General features: G+C 41.5%; 1 protein-coding gene across 1 annotated transcript in view; it reads left to right on the forward strand.

The window, feature by feature from the left end:
* The window catches only part of TGFBR2 (transforming growth factor beta receptor 2), a 74,500-nt gene extending 61,657 nt beyond the window's left edge, over positions 1-12,843 (forward strand). Inside the window, exons 9-11 of the mRNA XM_088462764.1 lie at positions 1,476-1,617; positions 4,302-4,429; positions 7,164-12,843. Coding sequence (XP_088318890.1) covers positions 1,476-1,617; positions 4,302-4,429; positions 7,164-7,343 — 450 coding nt within the window. The 3' untranslated portion in view covers positions 7,344-12,843. The remainder of the gene's footprint in view (positions 1-1,475; positions 1,618-4,301; positions 4,430-7,163) is intronic.
* The last annotated feature ends 14,491 nt before the right edge of the window (positions 12,844-27,334 follow it).

Here is a 27,334-nt window from a genome sequence, read left to right on the forward strand (position 1 = left end):
CTGTATCATGTAACCACACACCTTAAACGTAGTCTTTGGGTGTGTTTGATGTTTGGGCACCTGAAACTTTTTTGGCATGGGAGAGCAAAATTTATAGTTACGCCACTGGCTAACATACTTCAAGATCTGTATTACTCAAAAGAGAATACTGTACATCTCAAATGGCCAGGCTTAACGTGTGACTGCACTAAACTGCATGTGCGTATTAATGCCCCTATCTGAATCTCCAACTGAATTGGGTGCAAGTTGTGCACATGTGAATCTTTACATTATATAAATTCATTATTTTTACATATTCTTAGAGGTGGCAGGAATCGCACATCAGCCTACACATTTTCCTCCATGAATTGTATACTTTTCCAACATGAACTAAATATACTTTTTCCGCCATCTTATCCTGCTATATTGCAAACTGTCATACAAAGTGCCGGAACTCAGATGCTGTCCATAAGTTCCAACTAGAAAGCTACAAGTATTTAGCAGCTTGGTACACAGTGACTTTAATACCACCACAACATCAGTTCTTCATCACTGAAAGGGAGAAATCCTCAATGTACTGTAAACAGTGATGTAACTAGGTATTTGAATTCTCCATACCAAAAGTTTGGAAGGGCCCCTATGTACCACCCTATAGTGAAAAAGGTATACAATTATGTAAGCAAGATGGCTCCCCCTCAGCTCTGGGCCTCATAGCAGCTGCACCTCTTGCACCTACAGTATGATAGTTACGCCTATGAATGTAAGATTCTTTTTGTACATCTCCATCACAGAAGGTACCTGCATGTTGAGAGAGACCGTCTATTTCTACTCCAGGGAGATCCTCAATAATTATCAGTCCTCTTTTAATATCCCTAATCACAGGAAGCGGAGAAGTAGTGCAGGATGTTGACCAGATGACTTGAGGTCTCTTCAGCAAAGCAACAGACTTTGCATCCTACATGTTCTTTAGAAGCAGTGCGCTGCTGGAGTGTGGAGCCTGATATTTTATGGACAACTGTGCTCTGCATTTCTCTCCAGTGAATCACTGATGCGAAAGGGGTATTCAAAGTACAATAAATGCAGAGTGAAGGACTCCAACCAAATGTTATTTTTAAATAACACAATTTAAAAAACGGTTCTCTTTATTTCTCTTTACACTAAAAAAAAATTATATTAGTCACTCTATGCAAATCTTTCTAATGTGTTTGGGTGATCTGTAGGTCCTTCATCTCTCCTCCACCCCTCAGGCATTTCCCCTATAACATGATACACATTGCTGCTGGGTATTGTGTTTTCTATCCTTCAGACTTCTGAAAGCTTGTGAACCTGGCAGGCTGTATCACACTATGGTGTGAGTTCTACAGGAAGACAATACGCTATAGATTTGATTCTTCTTTAGGGCAATTATTGTTTGGTAGAAATATTGTATACACTGAGACTTCTCATTATTCATAGCTTATGATCTGGACTTTTATTCATGTGTTTTTTATATCCAGGTTGGAACTGCCAGATATATGGCCCCTGAGGTCCTAGAATCCAGAATTAATTTGGAGAACATGGAGTCATTTAAGCAAACAGATGTGTATTCTATGGCACTTGTCCTATGGGAAATCACATCCCGCTGTAATGCAGTCGGAGGTAACTATAAAGCTGCTGAATAGAAGTTATTGTAGTACAGCAAATACAAGTTCACTTTTGTGTTATTCACAGCGTTTTATTATATTTCACAGAATATTAATTTGGTTCTAATTGAAATGTAGAGACGTGATAATTTTTTGTACTGTTAAATGTAATCATTCTTTATTAGTTATACAGTAAATAATATAGTTCAACATACCATGATATGTAATGGTGCATGCACACGGTCAGATTTTGTTTCAGATCTGAACGATAACTATTTAAAAATTAATTAAATCTTTCATACCTGAAAGAAAATCTGACATGTGAGCCTGCAACGATGAACGGATGTCAGACATGCGTTCCCGCATGTCACATAACAATATCGGACATCTGATGTGCTTGCAGTCAGATTTGGGCGATTTCATTCATATTAATACTGTCTGAAATCGTTTAAATCTTGGTAAAATCGTTCAATCGTTCATCTGACAGATCTGACCGTGTGTATGCACCATAAGTTGTATAAACCACTAATACATTATACACAGAATGACTCAGGACATTTGTTAAGTATTAGAACCCTATACATGTCAGCAGATGGACTACTCTAAGGGGTAAGTTTACAATGCAGTGCTTTTCAAAGCCGCCATGTCTTCAGCGGTTTTGGCTGCTGGAGTTAAAGGGGCAATAATTTTAAATACAAAACAAACCTGGTTTTGTACTTAATATCATTGCCCCTTTACTGTAAATGGAGCTGCTGAAAGCATGGAAGCTTTGAAAAGCGCTGCTCTTAGTAACACACAAGTGCATTCAGTGCCCATGCACGTTGGAGAAAGCACTAAGATCCATTTACACAAGAGCCAATATGACGTACGAATGCTGCCGGCTGCATTAATATAGCCTTTCTATCCTCTGGCAACATCCAGCTGAAATACACAAGTGCTGAATGTGTTCGCCTGTCACTAGCCTCAAACTGAAATGAGGTAAGTGTAATCTGGCTGAAGCACATACTTGTCAGGCTGAGACCAAGTTTCCTTTTTGGGGAGAGGAACCATCCCTTGTGCAATATTTTTTCAATCAACTTAGACTAAAAAAAATGGTATTACTGTATTATATTATTGGTATGACATGTTTCCCTTAGAATTTGTACTGTATCTTTTTTACACTATGATTTCAGGTAAGGTAAACTAAGGTGAAGTCATTAGTAACCATGGCATACAGATGCAAATGATTATATTTGTATCCTATACAGCAGCCCTTAAACAAAATCCCTGCAGTGTCTTGACAACATGAGCTGAATCTATCTCTCTCCCTGGTATTTTCAGCAGTAGAAAATACTGTATGAATATTTACAGGAACTACATCCCCGTAAGGCTCTGGTGCGTAAATTGTTCTGTCACTAAACATTAGTTACAGGTTACAATAACAAACCAGAGAAAGTAAAAATGTCTGCACACCTTCCATATATTGCGCAACTTTAGAACCTTGCTACCTCAAAGATGTTTTGATGTCAACCACAAACTATTTAATTACATTATATTCTTTTTACAAATGGAAAAAAAACTGTTTGCAATAGATTAATTTAAGAAACATTAGTAATTTAATTAATGAAGACTTAAAGCATCGATAATAAATGCAAAGCATTTGACATTATTGTCGCTTTATATCACTTGGAAAAAAAACTTTGAAAGTAATCGGTTTTGAAAAAAATGTCTCTTGATAAGTGAGCCCCCTTGGCTCTTAGCATACTAAAGTGATAAATATTTAGTAAGAACAAAGAGTGCGATGTATTTTGTTTCTGATTTGCATCACTAGCAACATAATTTGTGCCTTTTCATCTGTCTAATGTTATTTGTTGTTTCTTCACTTTAATATATGGTGTATTTTGAAAAGCTTATTGTAGCTTAGCAAATTTCTGGAACATAAGTAGATATTTCGTACTCAGACTGTCTGCGTTGATATGTTTGGTCACGGTGTGCAGGGAAGTTTAACTGCAACATGTGTGTCTGAGAACAAGATGGAGGTTTTATTCTGTGCATTGTGTATAGAGCAGGAGGGTCCTGGTCACAGCCCACCAACGGCTTTTTATCCTGTGATTGTAGCGCAGAGTCTAAGCTAGCAATTCTGGAGCAAAATGGTTGAAATGGCCACCATCATCAGTCTTGTAAGATCTTTTGGTGGCCATTTTATCCAGTAAGTGATGACAAGTAATTATATTAATGTTAAAGATTGGTATTGCTTTATGTGTAACATTACACTTATTTGGTGTTCGCATTGCATTGATGTCCACATTTTCTGTTTCTGGTGTGCCCAATAATATCTCTCATGTGCCATGAGATATGTCCATACAGTATATACCACTATCACTTATTATTACCAATATATTACACACATACATTTGGATGAACCACACTCAGATTTTTGTGCAACTACCTATCATTTTGCCTGGCTCCTATAATTTTGGAGCTGGCTTGTTGACACATAGACTGCATGGATAAGGAAAACAAGTTTGAACATGTGCAGCCCTTAGGCTCTTTTTAGTTCAAGTCTGTAGCTTCCATGTACAAAATCTTTCAGTAGCCCTGATTTAGAGCAACCTTCTGCATTGATGCTGTATACTGCAGATTACCTAATCTTCCATGAGGCCCAGCTACTGGCTGACATAAAATGGCTCATAAATGAAATCCTTTAATTTTATTTTTCAGAAGTGAAAGACTATGAACCTCCATTTGGTAGTAAAGTGCGGGAACATCCCTGTGTGGAAAGCATGAAGGACAATGTCTTGAGAGACAGAGGTAGACCAGAAATTTCCAATAGCTGGCTCAGTCACCAGGTAATATCTGTTGTACATGTTTCTCTGATTGATTTTAGTGTGATTTATTGAAAAAAAACAACTTTCATACTGTAACAACTACAGGATTGGAAAGGGAGTGAAGAGTGCTAATCTTTGCAGCAGTTCCTTAGGTATACCTGTCAGCTGGCATGCTAAGTTATATTAGAGCTTTGTATGAATAGGCTGCACACCTTCATGTCCTGAGGGTATGTGAGTTTATGCGACTTACTGTAGGTTCCTGATGATATCATCTTTCTCACAATATGGAGTAATTGTATCAAACCTTCTAAAAATGGAGAATTTGTCCATAGCAACCAATCCACTTCAAGTTAGCATTCATTAAGTACATTCTATAAAATAATAGATAGAAGTTGATTGGTGGATATTGCCAACTTCTCCACTATTATTATTATTATTATTATTATTATTATTATTACTATTATTATCATTATTTATTTATATGGCGCCACAAATGTTCTGCAAAGTACATAAACAAGTTGTAGACAAGCGACTTATGGTGCATACACACGATCAGATTTTTTCTTCAGATATGGACGATAACGATTTAAAAATCGTTCAGTCGTTCATATCTGAAGGAAAATCTGACATATCTGACATGCCTGAACGATGGACGATCAACGATGCGCGTTCCCGTTTGTCAGATAACGATATCTGACATCTGATGGGTTTGCAGTCAGACTTGGACGATTCCATTCATTTTAATGCAGTCAAAAATCGTTCAATCGTTCAAATCGTTCAAAACTTTGGTCAAATTGTCCAAATCGTTCAAATCGTTTAATCGTTCAGTCGTTCATCTGACAAATCTGACAAGTCTGACAAATCTGACCGTGTGTACGCTCCATTACAGAACAATACACTACAGGACCAGGACATGGATAATATATATTGCTACATTAGCGACCATAACACTCAGATAAGCAACAGAGCATAAGTAACCAAGTGTTAGGTGCCCTGGTGGTGAGTAAGAAGTAGATGAAACTAAAGTTACAGAGCGCGCACCCGTGGGGTCGTACATCGCACCCCCAGATTTTACTGCAGGTTCAGTCGATCTGGGGAATGCATTGTGCGATCCCATGCAGCGCTATGCTGGTGGGGGAGCCAGGATATCGGGTGGTCGGCCACCCGATCGCCCCGTGTGTGGGGACCGCCCAATATGTTTGACGTCTGATCCCCCATCGCGTCGCAGGGTGCAGATCTCACCGTGTATGACCAGCTTTAGTCTTGGTCTCATGATGTTTTAGTGTGCGTACAGTTATTGTTGCTGGACTACATATTACTAGCTGTCTATATATGATGTTGGAGATGCTATTATTGCATATGTAAGTCTGGTGTGTGACACCTCACAGTTTGTTGCCATTGTGATATGAGAAGCAGGGAAAGAAAGAGCACCTGTTAAATACCATGGTTTAAGGCGTCCGTATACAGTGGGTTAATCATAACAATATAGAGAAGCCATTTAGAGAACAGCATTTCGGGATGAGAAATGACAGGCAATATTTCCATTGCAGGTTTGGAATTCTTTTCTATGTATATTAAGCAATGATCTAGCTGAGAAGTTGTTAACATTTATTTGGGTCCCTAAGCTATATTTGGATCTGAGATAGACGTGGTGTTCCGAGCAATAAAGCAGACCCATTATGAAGTGCCCACATCCCCTCTTCACCTCCTCACAGAACACTGCTCGGTCAGTGGGCTAAAGGCGTAATATTGATTTTCACTGACATATTTATTATCCTGGGTGCTATGTGCTTATTCGCTGTTGTCTTGCACCTATCAGAGAATGTAAGCTGTGAGCTTGGCACAAATGAACGCTGATTGCTGTATGATTGCTTTCAGCAGAGTTCATAGAGAAAACCATTGCTGATACAGTATGTCAGGAATTTAGCAGCTACGCAGGAAACACAGAGCATAAAAGCACAGAGCTCTTTAGGCTAATATACATGGGCGCAGGAACCACTCATATACCATTAGCAGTACGGATGTGAATCTCACTAGGGGGTGTATATTTACTTAAGCCTTGGATAGTGATAAAGTGGATGGTGATAAAGTACCAAACAGTCATCTCCTAACTGTCACTTTGCAGTTTTTGAAAAATGACAGGAGCTGATTGTTTGGTTCTTTCTCCACTTTATCTCTTTCCAAGGCTTAGTATATAGGGGTCTATTTACGCAGCCTTGGATGGAGATCAAGTGAACGGAGATAAGTACTAACCAATCGGCTCCTGTCATTTTTTAAATACAACCTGTGACATTGCAGTTAGGAGCTGATGGGCTGGTACTTTATATCCATTTACTTTGTTAATTCAAGGCTTAGTAAATAGACCCCTTGGCCCCTAACGCCGCATGGTAAACAATCGCTAATGTTATACAATATCACTGTACAAGAAGTGAACAGGATGAGGGTATTATAGAAAATAAGGTTTTTGATAAATTAAATCATCTGCACTTATGGTGCTTAATATTAAATCAGAGTATGTTGGAAATATTCATTTACTTTGCAGCAATGCTGAAACAGAAAAAGGGTGACACCCATGATTAGGATCCTGGTATTTAAGACAGGGTTGTTAAAGAATTTGTCTTAAACTACGTCCAACACTGCTGCAGTCATTACAATTGTACCCCTTAGTAGTAAAACCTTTAGTAGTAAAAAATGTGTGCAAGGTTATTGATTTAAACAATGCAAATTAATTCTATATTCATGTATCTTTCTCCAGGGCATTCAGCTTGTATGTGAAACCATAACAGAATGTTGGGACCATGATCCAGAGGCCAGGCTCACTGCCCAATGTGTGGCCGAGAGGTTCCATGAAATGGAGAGTCTGGACAGAATCTCAGAGAGAAGCTGCTCTGAGGAAAAAATACCAGAAGACTGCACAGAAAACCCTAACAAATGAAACGCACAAAGCAGAGACTTGATATGCAGTAGAAATTCCGCACTGCACTGAATGCATCTAAGGAAATCACTTGGGTAAACCATTTCCTCCAGAAACGTGTCAGGATGAATTCCGTTTACAACTGGAGCAATATCTAACATACAGTACTTCCCACCTTGGATACTGACATTGCCATAGGGTGATCATTTAAAGATTCCTCAGGACAGTTCTATTTTTTTTTTTTCTTTTTCAAAATGGCCATACTTAAGTTGCACTTTAAATATTTGTATAAAACTAAAAGGAAACTGCTTTAATGTATGTAAGTATTGTCTAGGACAAGCCAAGCATATGTTACTAGGAAATTGTACAGGACATAGGAAAATTAATCTATAATGGCAAAGTAATGTATATCGATAGAATTTTTTTTAAAAAAAGTAAAAACATAAGCTGTGGTTTTATGTCCCACAAATAGGACATTTTGTATGTTTACGGGAATATTTGCCATTTTTGAGTCAACTCCTATCTAGCTTTATATTTGTCATTTGTTTTGTGAGGTCAGGGTAAGGTGCTGCTTTCTACATCCGATTTATCTGAGATAAGCAGCACAAAAGGAAAATACAATTTAATCCCATCCAGAATTAGTCAGTGCAACCTAGCGCACATTGTTATGCAAGGAGTGTAAAAGAGTATTATATGTGGAACATCTAAAGCTGCCTAATTAGTATGCATATGGCAGAAGGAACAGTACAGCGATACTCGTATATTTTAAATTAGATAATTGTCTTTAGTCTTTCATATATTTTTTTAAATGATTGAATCATTTTTATTTTTAACCTGAATCCAACTCTTTTAAAATAATGTCTTTATTTTTATATAGCTTAAGGCACAGGTTCTCAAACTAAGCCCTCAGGACCCCAAACAGTACATGTTTTCCAGGTTTCCTCACAGAATCACAAGTGAAATAATTAGCTCCACTTGTGGAATTTTTAAAATGTGTCAGTGAGTAATGACTACACCTGTGCTCCTGCTGGGTGACCTGGAAAACGTGACCTGTGTGGGGTCCTGAGGACCGAGTTTGGGAACCACTGGCTTAAGGGCTTATCCACATTGGTGTTTTATTCCTATTGTTTCCACATAATTATCTATGCAATACAGATAGGAGGAAATGCCAACTGTTTTACCTTTAATAATATTGTCATTCTAAAAGCAGTCAGTTAAATTGCAAAAAAAAATATTGGTGTCAATGCAATTAGAAGCAATGTCTAATTGCATCATTGAAGCGCGAAGTGCAGGGCTCACGCACACTTGTTCCTGGACAAGTACAAGCTCTCATTTATTTGGGTATCGTGTCATTAAACCAGTTGTGGGCAGCTTGCAGTACGGTGGCTGAAGACAATGGAATGTTAATGAAATGGTTGGGTTAGTTACCGTCTACTTCTGCTAAGCAGTAATATAATACTGTATTTCCTTCCTCTATTCCATTTTCCACTTGCATCCATTAATCCGTTATAGTGGAACAAATATATGTGTGGCTTGTATCTACTTCTTCCAAGTGTAAGTGAGGAAAAATGAGTCTCTGAAAACTAGGTCCAGGTTAAGACCATAACCTATTTAAATTGACTATAGGAAAAAGCAAATGCTATAAAAAAAAAGTTTCTGATACCCCTTTTACACCGGAGCTAAAACCCGGGTTATTGCAGGGTTAACCCGGGCAGCGCCTTGGTGTAAAAGGGGAGAGGGTTGGATCGCCGGGTCGAGTGACCAGGCAATAAAACCCAGGTAAATAGCAGGGTTTAACACTGGCATAGCCTGTGAAACCCTGCTGTGTGTACGGCGCACTCCGGGTCTTGAAGACCTGCAGTGAGCCGCAAGCCGGCCGATTGGTCCGGCTTCAGTGGCGCTTGGAGATGACGTCATCTCCAAACGTCCACTTTCACGCCGGAAAAGCGGTGTGAGCTGTGCCGACACGGGAATATCCCCGAGTTGGCGCCGGCTAAATTCCGGGTCTGGTCCGGATAGGAACCCTGTCCCAACTCTGGGTCAGACCCGGAATTTGGGTGGAAAAGGGGTATTAATGAGGGAGGGACGTAACTACTTTCTCAAAGGCTGAATTAATTTCACTTCTATGGCTCCAGTTTTGTCTGCCATTTCCTGCTGAAACTAGAGCCTTACAGCCTGTTATACAAGAGTGTTGCCTGTGAGTCTGGTGTGAGCTCCTGCTGAGAACAATGGCAGTGATATTTAGATGTGAAAACTTGGGCCATCATAAAATGCGTCAGTGAATGCTACTGACATTTAGTAACATTTCAGTGCCAACTATGGAAAACAGCTGAAAGCTACTACAAAATACTTTCTCAATTTGTATTGCTTACCATTGCAATCTGGTTTTAATCCAATATGACTATTACGAAAGCTTGAGTTCCTAAATTTGGCAGACACACTAGTGTATGAGGACTAGTGGGGGGAAAGTGCCCATAACTGGTCAAGCTTTGAACCACTGATTGTAGATGCACATTCTAGGCCAGTCTATGGAATAAGTGCCATGCAGGACTGATAGAAATACAGATTATTACCAAAGTCATTTATTTTCTTCTCAGTATGATTGCTGTAAAATGTATTATAACTTTTTTACACTGTCCCTTACTTATTAACATACGTCATGTGCATATAACCAAATATATACACTACTTACTCTAATATATAATATAATGATGGCCTCTATTTCCAAACAGACTTGTTTTTATATACAGTGACAAAATTAATATAATGACTCAAATTATTTTGTTAGAACAAAAATGTTAAGCTCACACAAATTAACTAACAAAGTATCAGTATTCAATTATAATACACATCATAGTCTTATGAAATATATTTTGCTTTGACAAAAAATGTTGCTTTAGCCTCAGTGTTCTGAGATTTGTCACACATAGTATTTTCCTCCCTCTGATGAGCAATGATTTTACTGATCTGTTGCTAAACAACCATTAATCGAGATGACTGGTAAGAGTTAAACAAAGGACCATATTTAGTGAAGTCCGTATTGTCATGCAGATGCAGTTCTCAAAGTAAGTAATGGGGACTATCCAATATATGTACAACAAATTATGTTCTCCTACTTCCCCATACAAAACGGGTGCTTTCCATCAAAAATATTCACTTAATGCTGCAAAGTGGCATTTATGCTGCAGGCCTAAAATTTTGGACTGTAAATGAACCTTAGAGGCAAATTTAAGCAGAGAATTTTAAACGGCTATTAAAACCAAAATACATCATCTTTTGCTTGGAATAGTATTCATGTTTGACATGTCCTGCTTATATGTGGCTGCCACTAATACCCCTTTTACACCTAAGTCCCAGGTCTGACCCGGGATGTGGAACATGGGTCCAAACTGGGTCAGGCCCAGGACAGACCCCTTTCACACTGTGGCACTGACCCCGGTTATTCCCAGGTCTGCATCATTCACATGACAAGCGTTGGAAAATCCGGATCTCCCCATGCTGTAAACAGGACCTGGCTCGTCGAAACCAGGTTACCTGTTTACACTGCAGGTTTACACGGGTAGTTCCCATGTTAAACCTTGCAAGCTACCAGGGCTGGATTGCGGGGTCACTCGACCCACGAATCCAACCCTGCCCTCTTTTACACCAAGCAGCAACTTGGGTGAACCTGCTGCAGTGTAAAAGGGGTCTTAAGATGGCCACACACTAGACCAACTTTCATCCAACCATCCAACTAGTTGGCTGGTTGGAATGAAAATCTGGTAACGTATGGGAGTAAATGATGATCAGCAATTTGCTCCTAAATGCCAGACAGGTGAAAATGGTCGTTCAGACAAATTTGTTAAATGTTTGATCTAAACAATTTGTTCAAACAACAGTTTTTGTCCATTGTCCAGCATTTGTGAGTAAATTGCTGATTGTCATTTGCTTTCATACCTTACCAGATTTTCATTCCAGTCAATCAACTTGTTGGATGTAAGTTGGTCTAGTGTGTGGCCAGCTTTACTAAATGTATCGCTTAGTGCAGTAGTTCCCAGACTCAATCATCAAGGCACCCATACTGCAGGTTTTTAAGGCTAGCCATGCTTAAGCACAGGTGACTTAATTAGTACCTCAGTCATTTTTGATTATACCACCTTTGCACAAGCATGGATATTCTTAAAATCAAGTTTGAAAAACCCTGACTAAGGGCCTGATTTAATAATGGGTGATATGCTTGTTTTCACTCGTTACTAATCCAACCAATCAGTTCCTAACTGTCATTTTTCAAACACATGACCGTTAGGAGCTGATTGGTTGGAGCATCATTTAAGATTAGTAACAAGTAATGCCTTACCAATAGCCTTAATTAGCTTACTACTACTGTAGTTTGCGCTTTATTAAATGACTGAAGGAAGAGATGAGTCAGCTGTAAACATGCCTGAATGTGACCAAAATTTAATTTGTACAATAAGCATAGGACTATTGCATTTTGACAGTTACAGGGCTCTATTACTACTTTTTGGAAAAAAATTATGTATACTCTCCCTTTCCCTTCAAAAAGAAATTGAATAGAGTTTTTACGTTTTACATACATTTTTAATATCGATGTGTTTTTGCAGAAATTGTGTCTTTGTTAAAATGAATTTTGGTGTTTTTGATAAACAGCATTTAAAAGTATTTTATAGAATGAAATCTATTTACAGATGACTGGCTCATCTTTAATTTCACACTGCACATATTAAGGATGATTTCCACCCCACTAATCAGCAAGGGTCCTCTGTGTTAAGAGCACTGGACACCTGTAATTCTGCTAGATAAGCAGAAGGGGAATGTATAGCAATATGTTTGTGCAGTTGGAGTTCTTCTTTAAGAATAGATACTGTTTGTTTTTAACCTTTGATATACTGTTAGTGTTTCAGTATAAAGAAGGCAATCACAAAGAGAGCACAAATATTCAAACTATGCAATTTAGGCAGATAACTAGTTTATACCAAAGGAGAAATATGTGTTATATACCAGTATAAATGATACAGTTGTCGTCATTTTTAATTATTATTCTTTGCAAAATAGCAAACAAACATCAGGACATTTTTTTGAGGTCATTTCAAAATGTATATTGTAAGACACAGGAATGTGAATTATATATATATATATATATTTTAATATATCAGAAAGTATTAAGCACTCACATGTATACATGTACATACAATAAATACTACTATTATAACTCATTATTCAGACCATGCTTCCTATTTTTCCATTACATTGACTACTTAAAAACTATGTGTCACTTTTTTACTGGGAAAAAATAACACTGAGAACAGCGGGAGTCTAATATGCTACCAGTCTTCACTAAGGACCCCACAAAGGAGTTTGGGCTCTGCTGCAAGGTGACACGCAGGTGGTCGCCCTCTGCCCCAGTTTGTTGCTTGACGGATTGACATCACAGTGGTAGGAGGTATGTGAAGGCGTACACATTAGGCAAAAGGAAGTGTCAGGACCAGCCGGGTAAGTAATGATCTGGAGAATTGAGGTACAACTACAATAGGCAAAAGAGAGGTCAAAGACTCTATGGTCTGGTTCAAAAACAGTAATATAAACCAAAGAGTTGGTACACAAGAGTATCCACAATGCATAACACATTATTCTCTGGCATCAAGATGTGGAGAGAGCAGGTTTAAATAGAGCAGGCAATTTGAAACAGAATGGCTAGTGACACTAGTGGTTACCTGGACCACTCTTTCAAATACTGGTGTTGATGCGCACCCATGAGAGCAGGGCAGCTGTGGTGAAGGCACTGTCCAACTACTGCCTTAAGAAGTAAGTTGCAGGCTACAGTTGTGTTGTGTGACAATGCAATAGCAAATGATAATTAAACCTTTGGTACTACACACATACAGCCATGGCCAAATGTTTTGAGAATGACACAATTATTTGTTTTCACAAAGTTTGCTGCTTCAGTGTTTTTAGACCTTTTTGTCAGATTTTACTATGGTATACTGAAGTAAAATTACAAGCATTTCATAAGTGTCAAAGGCTTTTATTGACAATTATATTAAGTTTATGCAAAGAGCCAATATTTGCAGTGTTGACCTTTCTTTTTCAAGACCTCTGCAATTCACCCTGGTATGCTGTCAAACAATGTCTGGGCCACATACTGACTGATGGCCGCCCATTCTTGCCTAATCAATGCTTGGAGTTTGTCAGAATTAGTGGGTTTTTGTTTGTCCACCCGCCTCTTGAGGATTGACCACAAGTTCTCAATGGGATTAAGGTCTAGGGAGTTTTCTGGCCATGGACCCAAAATTTCGATGTTTTGGTCCCCGAGCTACTTAGTTAGAACTTTTGCCCTATGGCAAGGTGCTCCATCATGCTGGAAAAGGCATTGTTCGTCACCAAATTGTTCTTAGATGGTTGGAAGAAGTTGCTCTTGGAGGATGTTTTGGTACAATTCTTTACTCATGGCTGTGTGTGTTCTTCAAAATTGTGAGTGATCTCACTCCCTTGGCTGAGAACCAACCCCACACATGAATGGTCTCGGGATGCTTTACTGTTTTCAAGACACGGGACTGATGTTAGCGCTCACCTTTCCTTCTCCGGACAAGCATTTTTCCAAATGCCCCAAACAATCTGAAAGGGGATTCATCAGAGAAAATAACTTTACCCCAGTCCTCAGCAGTCCGGTCCCTGTACCTTTTGCAGTATATCAGTCTGTCCCTGATGTTTTTCCTGGAGAGAAGTGGCTTTTTGCTACACTTCTTGACACCAGGCCGTCCTTCAAAAGTCTTCACCTCACTGTGCATGAAGATGCACTCACACCTGCCTGCTGCCATTCCTGAGCAAGCTCTGTACTGGTGGTGCCCCGATCCCGCAGCTGAATCAACTTTAGGAGACGGTCCTGGCGCTTGCTGGACATTCTTGGGCACCCTGAAGCCTTCTTCACAACCATTCAACCTCTCTCATTGAAATTCATAATGATCCGATAAATGGTTGCTTTTAGGTGCAATCTTACTAGCATCAATATTCTTGCCTGTGAAGCCCTTTTTGTGCAAAGCAATGATGACTGCACGTGTTTCCTTGCAGGTAACCATGGTTAACCAAGGAAGAACAATGATTTCAAGCTCTACCCTCCTATTAAAGCTTCTAGTCTGTTATTCTAACTCAATCAGCATGACAGAGTGATCTCCAACCTTGTCCTCATCATGTTAATGAGAGAATCACTGACATGATGTCAGCTGGTCCTTTTGTGGCAGGGCCGAAATGCAGTGGATATGTGGCTTTGGGATTAAGGGCGTGATTCAGACCCGTTCACTAAGATGCATACTCTCGCTGCTGCCGATGGTATGCAATGTGTATACGTTGTGCGCATGCATATGCTTTGCAATGCGCATGCGCTTACCTTAGTGAAAGTTCACAATGCATTTGCTCGCTGCACATAGCCCAGCAGTGTGAGTGACAGGGGAAGCTGTTTGTAGGTGGCAACAGGGGCTGGCCATTAAAAACGGGGGAGTGGAGGTGCAAACGCAGGCGCGCCTGAGCATCTCAACAGTGTTTTAGAGGTGTGCGCATCATAGTACACGTCACCGGGCTTGTTTTTACACTGAAGTGCTCGCAGTGCTTGCAGCAGGGTATGGTCAACCTCAAGCCCTGCGATAGCATTCGATGTTACCCGATGTACTGATGGTTGCATACACTTCCTGGAGATGATGTGCACAAGTGGGGCGTCTTAAGACAGACTGGTGGGTGTCTGCATACACTATGTGATCGGTCTCTAAGAAATACTGGGCGTACTAATGCATTGCTGTGTGATTGCACTGCCTACACAATTTGCATACACATCGTGCGAGCGATCGCATCTAACAAGTGGCTCTGAATCAGGCCCTAAGGTCATTGTCATGGCAAAGAGGGACTTTGCAATTAATTGCAATTCATCTGATCACTCTTCATGACATTCTGGAGTATATGCAAATTGCCATCATAAAAACTGAAAAACTTTTGGCCATGGCTGTACAATCTTTTATTCTAGCAGCGTGCAGATGTGCCGGACCAAATAACTTTGAGTTGGAAATTAAAGCAAATACAGTATTTGGTGAGTACAGGTATGTTTACTAACATGATAATTGGCTCCCTGACACACATTTGAGAAAATCTGCCAGCATCGCAGGTCACTGACCTCACTAATAACTAATAATAATAATTTTTATTGAATAATATAGCACACACATTCTACAGCACTTTACAGAGAATACCTGCACCAGTGGAGCTTACAGTCTATATTCCCTACCACATGCACACACTCATGTACACTAGGGTTTAGGAGCCAATTAACCTACCAGTATAATTTTTTTTAATTCGGGAGGAAAACAGAATATCTGGATGAAACCGACACAAGCACTGGGCATAGGCAAACGCAGGAGGGGGTTCTGATTGCAGCCCACACCATGACCACAATAGAAATAGTAATATAATAGAATTTTACTACTGCTGCATGCTTTTCTTAGTATCACAAATAAAAGATCCATCGGTGGTGCTGATTATTTCAACATGTGTCAGACAGTAAAAAATACACCTGTGCAGCAACTAGGAGATCTGGAAAACATGCGCTGTAATCTGTGCACTGCTATAGACCATCATGCCATATAAATAAATGATAATAATAATAATAATAATAATAATAATAATAATAAATACCGTTAATTATTAATACTGTTTAATAATACACTATCCAGTGCATAAGGAGACCAATATGTACATACTGTATATGTCGAGGGCAGTGCTAGGTTCTTCTGCTGCTCCCCCAGATTCCCTGGAATGGTGCCCACATCTGAAATAAAAACATTCAGCTCAGACAAGATGGCCCTACTGTCACATCTAATGGCTTACTGTGATCGTTAGCCCTGTATATGCTGGAATTATGACACAATACACTTTGTATGACACATATTAAAGCTGGATAAGTGCTAATTATGTCCTCTTCATGGACTGGCCACACTCACACTAAAATCAAGCATCGGAAAACCCCATCTAGAAATTCTGCGTTTGCCACGACTGGGAGAATATACAAACTCCACACAGTTAGGGCCGTGATGGGAATTAAACACACAACCTCAGTGCTATAAAACAGTAATGCTAACCATTATACCAACCATGCTGCCCAAAATAATAATGCTATGTAAAAATGTATATAGCATTATGCTTATTTAGAGAGGAATAATTATTCCAGTTTCTGAGTTTATAGAAATTATATATGCCATTTTACAGTACCTTGTTACCTTACCATTGTTTCATTTTCAGAGAATAGATACTGGCATCTTGAGTGAATGTTGATTTGTTTAATTGCCGTGCATTTGCCTGTAGTAGTATTCACTTTCTTATTCATTTCTAAGCCAATTTAAAGTGGGGGTCTGAAATCCCACACAGGGAGAATATACAAACTCCACACAGTTAGGGCTGTAGCGGGAATCAATCTACGACCTCAGTGCTGTGAGGCAGTAATGCTAACCATTGCACTTACACCATCTGTGATGTCCCAGTGGGCATTATGTATATAAGGGGCACTAAAACTGTAGGCATTATGTGTAAGGGGCACTATGTGTATAAGAGGCATTATTACTGTGGGCATTATGTGTAAAAGGGGCACTATTACTGTTGGCATTGAAAGGGACACAACTACTATGTGCATTATGTGTATAAGGGGCACTATTACTTTGGGCATTATGTGTATAAGGGCATTATTACTGTGGCATTGAGTGGAAGGGACACTTACTGTAGGCATTGTAAGGGACACAACTACTGTGGGCATTATGTGTATAAGGGGCACTATTACTGTGGGCATTATGTGCATAAGGGGCACAACTACTGGGGGCATTGTGTATAAGGGCATTATTACTGTGGGAATTTTGTGTAAGGAAGGGGCACTACGACTGTTGACAGTATGTGTATAAGGGGCACTACTGTGGGCATTGTTTATAAGAGTCACTACACTGTGTCTTAATGTGAATAAGGGACACTACTATGTGGTGTAATGTGAATCGGGGGCACATTATGTGCAGTGTAATATGAATAAGATTGCGCTACTGTGTGGCATAATTTGAATTGGGGGTACTATTGTGTGGCTACATGCCTTCCTTGTGAGACCACACCCATTTTTTGAGGCACACTCTGGGTCTGATTCAGAGCCGGACGCTCTGACCAGAGCGCTCGCTCTGAATCAGGGCCCTCCTACCTAAACTTGGAACGGCCTCTTGGACCATCACGTCCATGCTGATGGTCGCGATGGTCAAGACCATCGCGACCATCGGGCTTGCGTCGAGACCCTGCGGTACGTTCTCGGTGACCGCAAGCCCTGGAGTGATTTTGGCTCTATCACTAGTGATGTCAGTGGGGCCGGACCCAGACGGTAGGCGTTCCCATGGGAACGCCTCATGTCAATCAACAGCACGCCCCCTTTGGTGTGAGACCTGGAGCGACGGCTTCCCCGTCGCTCCCCGGGTCTCGCGCATGCACACGACGGAGCTCCCTCCGTCGTACGCATACGCACCAGGGCACCATCGACTCGCTTGTGAGCGCTCAGCGCTCGCGAGCGGGTCTGAATCAGGCCCTCTGTCCCTTAATACAAAATGGGAGGGAGGGCGCAAATTTAAAGTTTGCAGGGGGCGCCGAACACCCTAGCACTGCCCCTGCATATATATATACCTTTAACATGTGTACTGTGGTATTCTTATTAATAATAAAAAAACTGTTTTTTAGAAACAATATTTTAGAATATTTATTAAAAAAAATACGGACGCTAATGAAACGCTATTATTTTGAAAATATACAGTATAAAGTACATTTATTAAATACACGTTATGTAAATACAATTAAAACTTATTATTTAACATGCATACATCACAATATAGGCCATGCAGGACAAAAACTAATGCTGAAAATAAGCTCTGTGGCCAAATATATATTATAATTTATAATATATCTTTGGCCACAGAGCTTTATTTTATAATTTATAAAGTCTGGGTATTATTAAAACGTTAGCTGCATATTATTATAATCTTATTAGAAGTGTTAAACTGTATAAGCAGGCAAAGTAGAAAAGGCCTTGATATGGTGGTAAAATGTTTGTGACTATGCAAAAAAATATTAGGGGTAATTCAGTTAGCCACGATAAAACGTTAATGTGTGTTAACACATCGTCCGTTAATGTCACTTATCACCTATATGAACACTCCCATTTAACGCACCAATTGAATTTGGAATTGGAAAGTATAAGTAAAAATGGGGAAATCAACCTGTACCCTAAACTAGTGCAAAGTAATATAGCATAAGTGTACAGAAGTCTGTTAGTGGCCCAAAGCACACTATTTGGGGCTCTTGAAGTACCAAATATTTGTTTAAGCATTTTTAAATAAGAGGAAAAAAATCTAAGAAATTCTGTAGTAGAATAAGGGGTGCATAAAAAAGCCTGTCAGTTTATTTTGGGTAATTTTAGGCCAGCACCCCCATATAAATGTCCCACATCTTTTAACCCATTATTTTGCACTTTGCAGAATTTGACCCGAAATATGACATGTCAATAATATTGGCCAAATTAAGTTAATTAGAAACCTCTAAGTGGATAATTTATCATTAGTCCCAACATTTTTACCTTAAAATAGGGGTTTTCCCCGACTTTTCCCCTGCTCAGGGGGTCCCGATAAAAAGACGTGTTGAACCGTATGCAGATTTAGCGCACGTTAACTGGGTGTCTAATTGAATAAGGCATAATTTTTTTTCACTTTTACATGCGAAAACTGAATTCCTCCCTATGTATTAGATAAGAGTAATAATCACTGCATCCTATTATCGGTTGAATGTTGCCCTCCAACAATGTGTAATCAGCAGCTCATCTCCCTGGATACTTGTCCCCAGTGTATATAGATTATCCATGTATGTTCCAACCCGTGTGTGGCTGCTCTAATTCCTTGCTGCTGTCTCCTCAGCCCTGATCCCAGCAGGCCGGACCGCAGTGCAGTAAGGCAGAGCAAGGCAGCTGTTGCCAAACAAATGTGGGGGCCATAGAATCGCCAGTCACAATGTAAGAAGGTTAGGTTGCACGTCTCATCAGCTTCTGGTTTCTGGCCTGCGTTCCACTTTCGTGTCACATGATGGGCAGGAAGTCATGACGCGATTCTCTGCCCTATGACGTGGTGGTTTCATGAGAGGATGAAATATGAGTACATATTAAATTATAATATTAATTGTTTTGCCCAGGATAAATCCATCCAGTGATACTTGTCTCCCATCCCACATTCTGAGCTGAGGATGAGCATTATCTAGTATGGTATTAGCTTCCCATAAACTCATAGAGATTGTTGAGTTATGATTTAAAACCAGTTCAAGTTAGGGAAACCAAACCCGCCTCATTTTTGTAATCCTAAAATTTTGAATTGAAAAAATCTCAATCCAGGGATTCCCAAGATTGAATTGTTCCAAGATATCCATCCTCCCCACTTGGTATTCATCTCCCTCCTTCCCCCACCCCTTTCATTTACCTTAGTCACACAGCTTGTGGACACATTGTCTGGTCATCTCCCAGGTTTAGGTACAGTAGAAGAACTGGAGTCCTGTAATGTTGCAGCTCTCAGTCACTAATTGATGATGTCACTGAGAAGTGTGCTCCCAGCCTATGGGTGGGATGTAATAGAGTGTGAGTACAAACTTGCACCTTTTCACACATGTAATAAGGTGTGGGTTCAAGGGTCTAGGTTTGCCTGGCATGCAAGTTAATCTGCAGGTAAATTTGCACCTTGTAATGCAACTTTCATTACAAGGTGCAAGTTACACAGAAGCCTTCACAGATACGGTAATTGAGATCCATGAAGGCTTCTGTGTGAAAAAAAGCTAGTAAAATGTAAAAAAAAATCATAATAATGTGGGATCCCCCCTAAAAGCACAATCAGCACAGGGCTTAATTAAGCCAGTTCTGGTTGTAAAAATACGGGTGAAAAAAGATGTAGGGGTTCCCCGTATATTCAACAACCAGCACTAGGCTCAGTGAGCCAGTCCTGGTTGTGGAAATATGGGGGGCAAAATGATTAGGGGTCCCCGTGTTAGCCACATCCAGCACCAAACTCTTTCTAGCTGGGGTGTAATTCCACAGCTGTGGGACCCGCTTCACGGGGTCACCCAGCCAAAGCTTTCGTACCCCATGCTAGTCAGGCCTGGCTAGGGATCACTGGGGCACTCCAAGCCTGGGCTTATAGCCCAGGGCTATCCCCAGCATCCCTGGGTGGTGGGTGCCTGGTTGATTGTGTAAAAAATAGAATAAATAATATTGTCCTTTACAGGAGAACTAGAGGTCCCAGCAAGCCTCCCCACATGCTGGTACGTGGAGAACCACAAGTATCAGCATGCGGGGCATTAAGGGCCCACTGGTACCTCTAGTTTACCTGCAAAAGAAATCTAAAAAAAAACAGGACACACACACCGAAGGTTTGAATCTTTTATTACACCTGCACTCACACTACATACTTACCTTGTCCCTAGCGCCGGGCTGTCTTTTTGTCCAGTAGAATCCATATCTGTACCTGTAAAAAAAAAAAAAACACACTCACCTACCCTTTGGTGCCGGTCATCTTCGTTCCATGTAGGCATCCACGTCTTCTTAAAATAAAAATCGCCAGTGTTTTTTTTTTTTTTTTTAAGACACATTTGTTTCTTTATATAATAAAAAATCAGTCACCTCTTAAGATCACCAATACAAGCTCTGCTATGGGAATGGAGACATTACAAGCTATACTGTGCTGGGGGCGAGAGAGAGCACAATACCGGCTATACTAATGTGGTGGGGGGAGAGCACATAACTAGTTATACAGATAGGGGGACCATAATAATGGACATACAGATGAGTGAGGAGGTTTACCCCATTCCTGGACATACAGTTGAACAATAATGTGCATACAGATAAGGGAAGAAGGGGCGATGAGTACATTACTGGACATACAGATGGAAGCACAATAATGGAAATAGAGCACAAACAGACAAGGGCACCAAGGGAGGGGGGGAGCAGGTACTAATTACCTGGGCCTGGGCTTGTTGAAGGGGCCCAGGTCTGCGCCCCCTTCCCTTACCTGTCAGCAGCCCAGTAAACGCTGCTGTGTGCTGGGCTGCAATGGGACCAAGGAGACTGCTGCTGCAGCAGTCTCCTCTCTTCTTCATGTGTGGGGATGGGGGGAAGCGATCACACTGAGGCCCTGATTCAGAGCCGGACGCTCTGACAGAGCACTCGCTCTGAATCAGGGCCGGCCCTCCTTCATTTTGGAGCGGCCTCCTGGCCACTCACATAGCTGTGGGTGACCACCCACAGCTATAGCGAGCGGCCATGATGATGTCGCGATGGTCATGACCATCGCGACCATCGGGCTTGCGACGAGACCCTGCGGTAGGGTCTCGCTGCCGCAAGCCCAGGAGTGCTTTTGGCTCTATCAGAGCCAAAAGCACTCCCACTGACATCACTAGTGATGTCAGTGGGGCCGGACCCAGATGGTAGGCGTTGCCATGGGAACGCCTCCATCTGGGCAGCCACGCCCCCGGCACACCCACCAAAGGGGGCGTGCTGTCAAACACTATCGACAGCACTCCCCCTTTGGTGCGAAACCCATAACGACGGCTTGGCCGTCGTTATTCGGGTCTCGCGCATGCATTCTTGTGTTCATTGCTTAATGGACTATGGGCCTCATTCAGACCCGCTCACAAGCGCTGAGCGCTTGCAAGTGGGTCAATGTTGAGGCCCAGTGCACGGGGCTCACTACAAAAGGGGTGGCTGTCGATGGGAATCGACAGCTCACACCGTTTTGTAGGCGGGGTGGGTGGCTGGCCAAACGGAGGCGTTCCCGAGGGAACGCCTGCCGTTTGAGGACGGCCCCACTGACATCACTCGTGATGTCAGTGGTGAGCTTCTGGCTCTATTAGAGCTGAAAGCTCACTGAGGATTGCGGCAGATGAGACCCTACCACAAGGGTCTCGTCGCAAGCCCCGATGGTCACGATGGTCTTGACCATCAACCTGGCCACTTGCTAAAGCTGTGGGTGGTCACCCACAGTTTAGCGAGCGGCCAGGAGGCCGGCGCTTTACAGAGAAGCGGCCACCCTCATTTAGAGCGAGTGCTCGCATTTTGCGAGCAGCTCTGAATGAGGTCCTGTATGCCCTTCTTCAAAACTTTTCCCACATTTCTTGAGGATCAGTATATTCTTTTTGTGTTCTGAATCTGCAGTTGCTCCACACACTAAGCATCCATACTGTCAGCTTTCTTATAGGGCTTGAGGTATTCATTATCATAATTTAAAACATCTGAGGTATCTGCCATTACCCAGACACCCTCCAACGGGATCGGTATGAATGACCGCCGGTCCTATGCCTGGTGGTTCAAATCCTAAACAGCAGAATACCGGCAGGCATCTAAATCCCGATCGGTAAGTAGACTGCCTAACCCTAATCTTCTCCCCCCCTAACCCTAACCCTCCCTTAGGGGTGCCTAACCCTAACCTCCCTCCAGTGCCTAACCCTAAACCCCCCATAAGTGCCTAAACCTAACTCCCCCGTCCCCGCTGCCTAAACCTAAGTCTCACCCACAGCTTAGCGAGCGGCCAGAAGGCCGGACCCCCCAAAAAAAATGCCCTTCAGACGAGTGAGCAGGTCTGAATCAGAGCCAGAGTACCTACACACACAATCCCTAAGGACCCATCCCCAGCATCACTTCCTAAAAGGAAATCATAATGTCCAATTATTTGCTGACATTAAGGTAACATTTCAGTAAACTTACCATTAAAATTCTGTGACAACAAACAGTATATTTTGTAGAGGTACACCAAATGTGTTATACTGGTTTTGTTCAATGTTTCACACAATACATTTTGAAATGCAGAGTAAAGCCTATTCTGACAAACTTTTCAATTGTATTTTTTATTTGCAAACAATTGCCGGAGTAGATATCCATCAAGCACCTATCCTATATTGGTAACAGTACTGTATTTTTAGTTTTGCAATACCAAAACACAAAGAAAATGTAAAAAAGCCTGTCATTTGGTTGTAGAGATGCTCGGTTTGGGGTTCTGAGTCGAAGAGAATTCCAGCTCTGATCACTTTTGGGTTTGAAGCAGAGTCCTGGCTTGGGTCTACTCTAAATTTGGAGCTCAGATTTAGAATCCAAATCTCAGGTTTTGGATTGTATGTAAACAGATCCAAAATAAATGAGTTAATCTGTTTTTATCAATTTTAAACAAATCCAAAACCGAATCTGAAATAAAATGCTTGAGAGTGGTATTGCCAAAACCAAAACCATAGCATTAGAGGATAGTTTTGCCAAAACTAAACAAAAAAAAAAAAAGCCTTAGCTTATTTATCCCTTTAGAAGAGAGGGAAAGTAGATGCACACTCTAAGCACTAAGGGGTAAGTTACTAAGGGTCGAGTTTGCAAACTCACGTGAGTTTAGGCATTTTTTTCATCTCGTAAATTTACTAAAGACAAACTCGAGTGAGTTTGAAGTGAGTTCTCTTTTTTCACTGTTAAAACTCATGTGAGATTGCAAACTCGAAAAAACTCACCATCGGCCAAATTAGGAAGTGCTTAAGATGAAAAAGATGCAGCTCGCAAATTTACTAAGATTTGAGTTTCCAATCTCGTGTGAGATTGTGGCAAAATCACTGTGAAATAGAAGTTTTAAACACCCCTGAGCTGCGAGTTTGGCTGAAACATACACAAATCATTGTGATTTGTGTATGTTTTTTTTTTAACTTGTTTAAGTAGGGTTAATTATTTTTTTAAAAATTACGTGAGGTCCTTCCCCCAAAAGACTAACCAGCTCCAGACTTGCCAGCTAGTCCTGGTTCTTAAAATTAGAGTGAAAAAAATTTAACCAGCACCAGGCAGTAGGGACAGAGCTGGTTTTAAGTATAGGGAGATAAAAAATGGTGTGAGGTTCTCCCTATATTTAAAACCAGCTCCCTAGCGGGGGACTGATGCCACAGCCAGGGGTGCCCTTTCACCGGGCCACCCAGCCACAGCATCAGCCCTGACTGCTAGTCAGCACAGGCCAGGAATCCCTGGGGAGTTGGGGACCTCTCCAATAAAGGGGTCCCCATCTCCAGGGCACCCCTGGCCTAGGCTGATAACCCAGGGCTATACCCGCCACCCCTGGGCGGTGGGTGGCGGGTTAATAGTTTAGGTGTAGTGTTAAAAATGTAATTAACAACATTGAATTTACAGTAGAACTGTTACAGTAACGCTAATGACAGCTCTGGGCTTGAGCCACCATTAGTGCCGGGCGGCCAGCCAATCAGCTGCGGCTTAACTTTAGAGGCCACTCATTTGCTGGGACCCACGTGGAGGAGCCGCTCATTGGCTAAGCCCACGTCTGTCCCACTGTCATTAGCGTTACTTTAACAATATGCTGTATCGTCTTGTTACAGTGTGTCCTATTTGGATTACTGCGGAGAACATCGTGGGACAAAAGGTGAGTATTGGATCTTTTTTTTACAGGCACAACCATTGTATACTTATTTTCACGGTGTGTGTCTATTTTACACATTTCTTTATAGGTGAACTACAGGTACCAGTGGCCCCTTAATGCTCCGCATGCTGGTACTTGTGGTTCTCCAAGTACCAGCATGCGGGGGAGGCTTGCTGGGACCTGCAGTTCTACTGTAAAGACAATGTTGTTAATTATATTTTTAACACTACACCTACACTATCAACCCGCCACCCACCGCCCAGTGATGGTTGGGATTGCCCCGGGCTATCAGCCTAGGCCATGGGTGCCCTGGAGAGGGGGACCCCTTTATTGGAGGGGTCCCCAACTCCCCAGGGATCCCTGGCCTGGACTGACTAGCGGTCAGGGCTGATGCCGTGGCTGGGGGGTCCGATGAATGTGCTCCCCTGGCTGTGGCATCAGCCCCCCGCTAGAAAGTGTCCAGTGCCCCTACACAAATTTTTTACCCCTATAATTAAAACCAGAACTGGCCTTGCAGCCTGGTGCTGGTACCTAATTTACGGTGGAACCCTACTCGTTTTGTTCCCCATAATTTTAGGTACCAGGACAGGCTGGCAAGTCCCGGGCTGGTAAATCTTTAGGGGGGGGACCCTATGTCATTTTCTTTTTTTAATACTTAACCCATTTTTTACAGGTCTTAACACACAAACAGCTTACATGTATCTCACTGATATGTGCAGGCTGCTTGCTCGGGTGAGTTTGGAAGAGAGAAAACACTGCAATCTCAGGTGAGTAATCTCACCTAAACTCTCCTTAAACTTGCAATTTGGAGGAAATAACTCAATCTGCTTCACCAACGAAAAACTCACCTTCAGCTAAACTCACTTCTTAGTAAATTTGCGAGTTGTTAAAGGGAAAACTCACCCGAGTTTTGGTGAAGTAAAGTGAGTTTAAAAACAACAAAACTCGATTCTTAGTAAATTTACCTCTAAATTGGATCCTGTGCATTGCAGTACACACATGTAATGGGTGCTATTACAGGTAAGTCCTAGATACATTTATATAATGTGTCAGTATTAGGGATGTTAGGGACCCACCTGATGAGGTTCACCTAGATGTGGTAGGTGGGCAAACATCTTTGGCCAAATATATACTAAGAACCTCCATTTAAAACCATGTTTATTGATAGTTTATTACAAATATTGTGATATTCGGTGTTCTTACTGCTTAAAGTGTGCATTTGCTTTCCCCCCCCCCTTCTATTTCTGCTGTAGAACTACAGATCTCAGAAAGGTAGCACCTCTTATTGTGTTTAAATTAGCATGTGCAGCCCAACCGCCCTATTTCCAAATTTACCCTTGTCTATATATGGTTGCTTTGTTCTAATAAACCAGGTCTATTGTCCTTATTCTTAAATTGTATTGTGCATAATATTGTTCAAGCATTACCTCAACGTATTTTATTTGTACATTCTTTGACATGCCAGGAATGCATTAAAGAAACCCCTTGAAGCTTTAATTATCTCATACCACAGAATGTGCTTATTTCTGTGTGCATTCTGGGTATACTGTACTTTGCGGCATATTCCTGTGGGTAGACTTGCTAGACCAGCTCGTGTCATGAGAAGGAGCAAATATTTGCATCCCCTACAGACACTATCATTCTAGACACAGTAAGTCATGTGCTTTCCTGTACAAATATTAGTAATCATTCAAATACAAGCCACAAAAAGCTTTCCATATTTGTTCACTTACCGCCAAAAAAGTTAATACAAATATGTATGGCTTGTGAATGGGTAAATGGTGTCTTATATATGTGTATAGTGTAGGTTTACATGTGACATGTGCAGACGTATTTAGGATATACTGTTGTGTTTAACAATTCCTCCCAATCCTGACTCTCCTTTGAACCCCGACTTTAATAGCTTCCTTGTGAAGTGAATCACTTTTGCAAAAACTCCAGGATTGCTTAAGTGATAATAATCTGGCTTGAAACTAATGCATAATATTGAGATAGTTCATAGGGCCTGATTCAGACCCGCTCGCAAGGGGGTCGATGCTGCGCTTTGCGCACGCGCAGCGGCCGCACTGCGCGTGCATAAGCCCCGGAGCGAGAGAGAACATTTCTTGCTCTGTGGCTCACTACAAAGGGGCAGCTGTCGATGTTGATGGGCAGCTCGCCCCATTTTGTAGGCGTGGCGGGGGTGGCATCACAAATGGAGGGGGGCGTGGCTTCACAAACGGAGGTGTTCCCAAACAGAGGCGTTCACAAACGGAGGCGTTCCCAAGCGAACGCCTGCCATTTTGTGGGCCAGAAGCTCTCTGGGGCTTGCGGCCATGAGCCCCTACCACAAGGGTCTTGTCGCAAGCCCGACAGTCGCGATGGCCAAGACCATCGCAACCATCATCCTGGCCGCTCGCAATAGCTGTGGGTGGCCAGAAGGCCGCACAAAAAAAAAATGCCCAGATTCAGATCGAGCGCTCTTTCAGAACGTCCGTCTCTGAATCAGGGCCATAGTTCATAGCAAATATATTCAATTACTGAAAAAAACCCTGAAAACCTTTGTTT

This window comes from Taudactylus pleione, unplaced genomic scaffold, assembly GCF_031769625.1.
Source record: "Taudactylus pleione unplaced genomic scaffold, aTauple2 ptg000053l, whole genome shotgun sequence".
NCBI classification, from domain to species: Eukaryota; Metazoa; Chordata; class Amphibia; order Anura; family Myobatrachidae; genus Taudactylus; species Taudactylus pleione.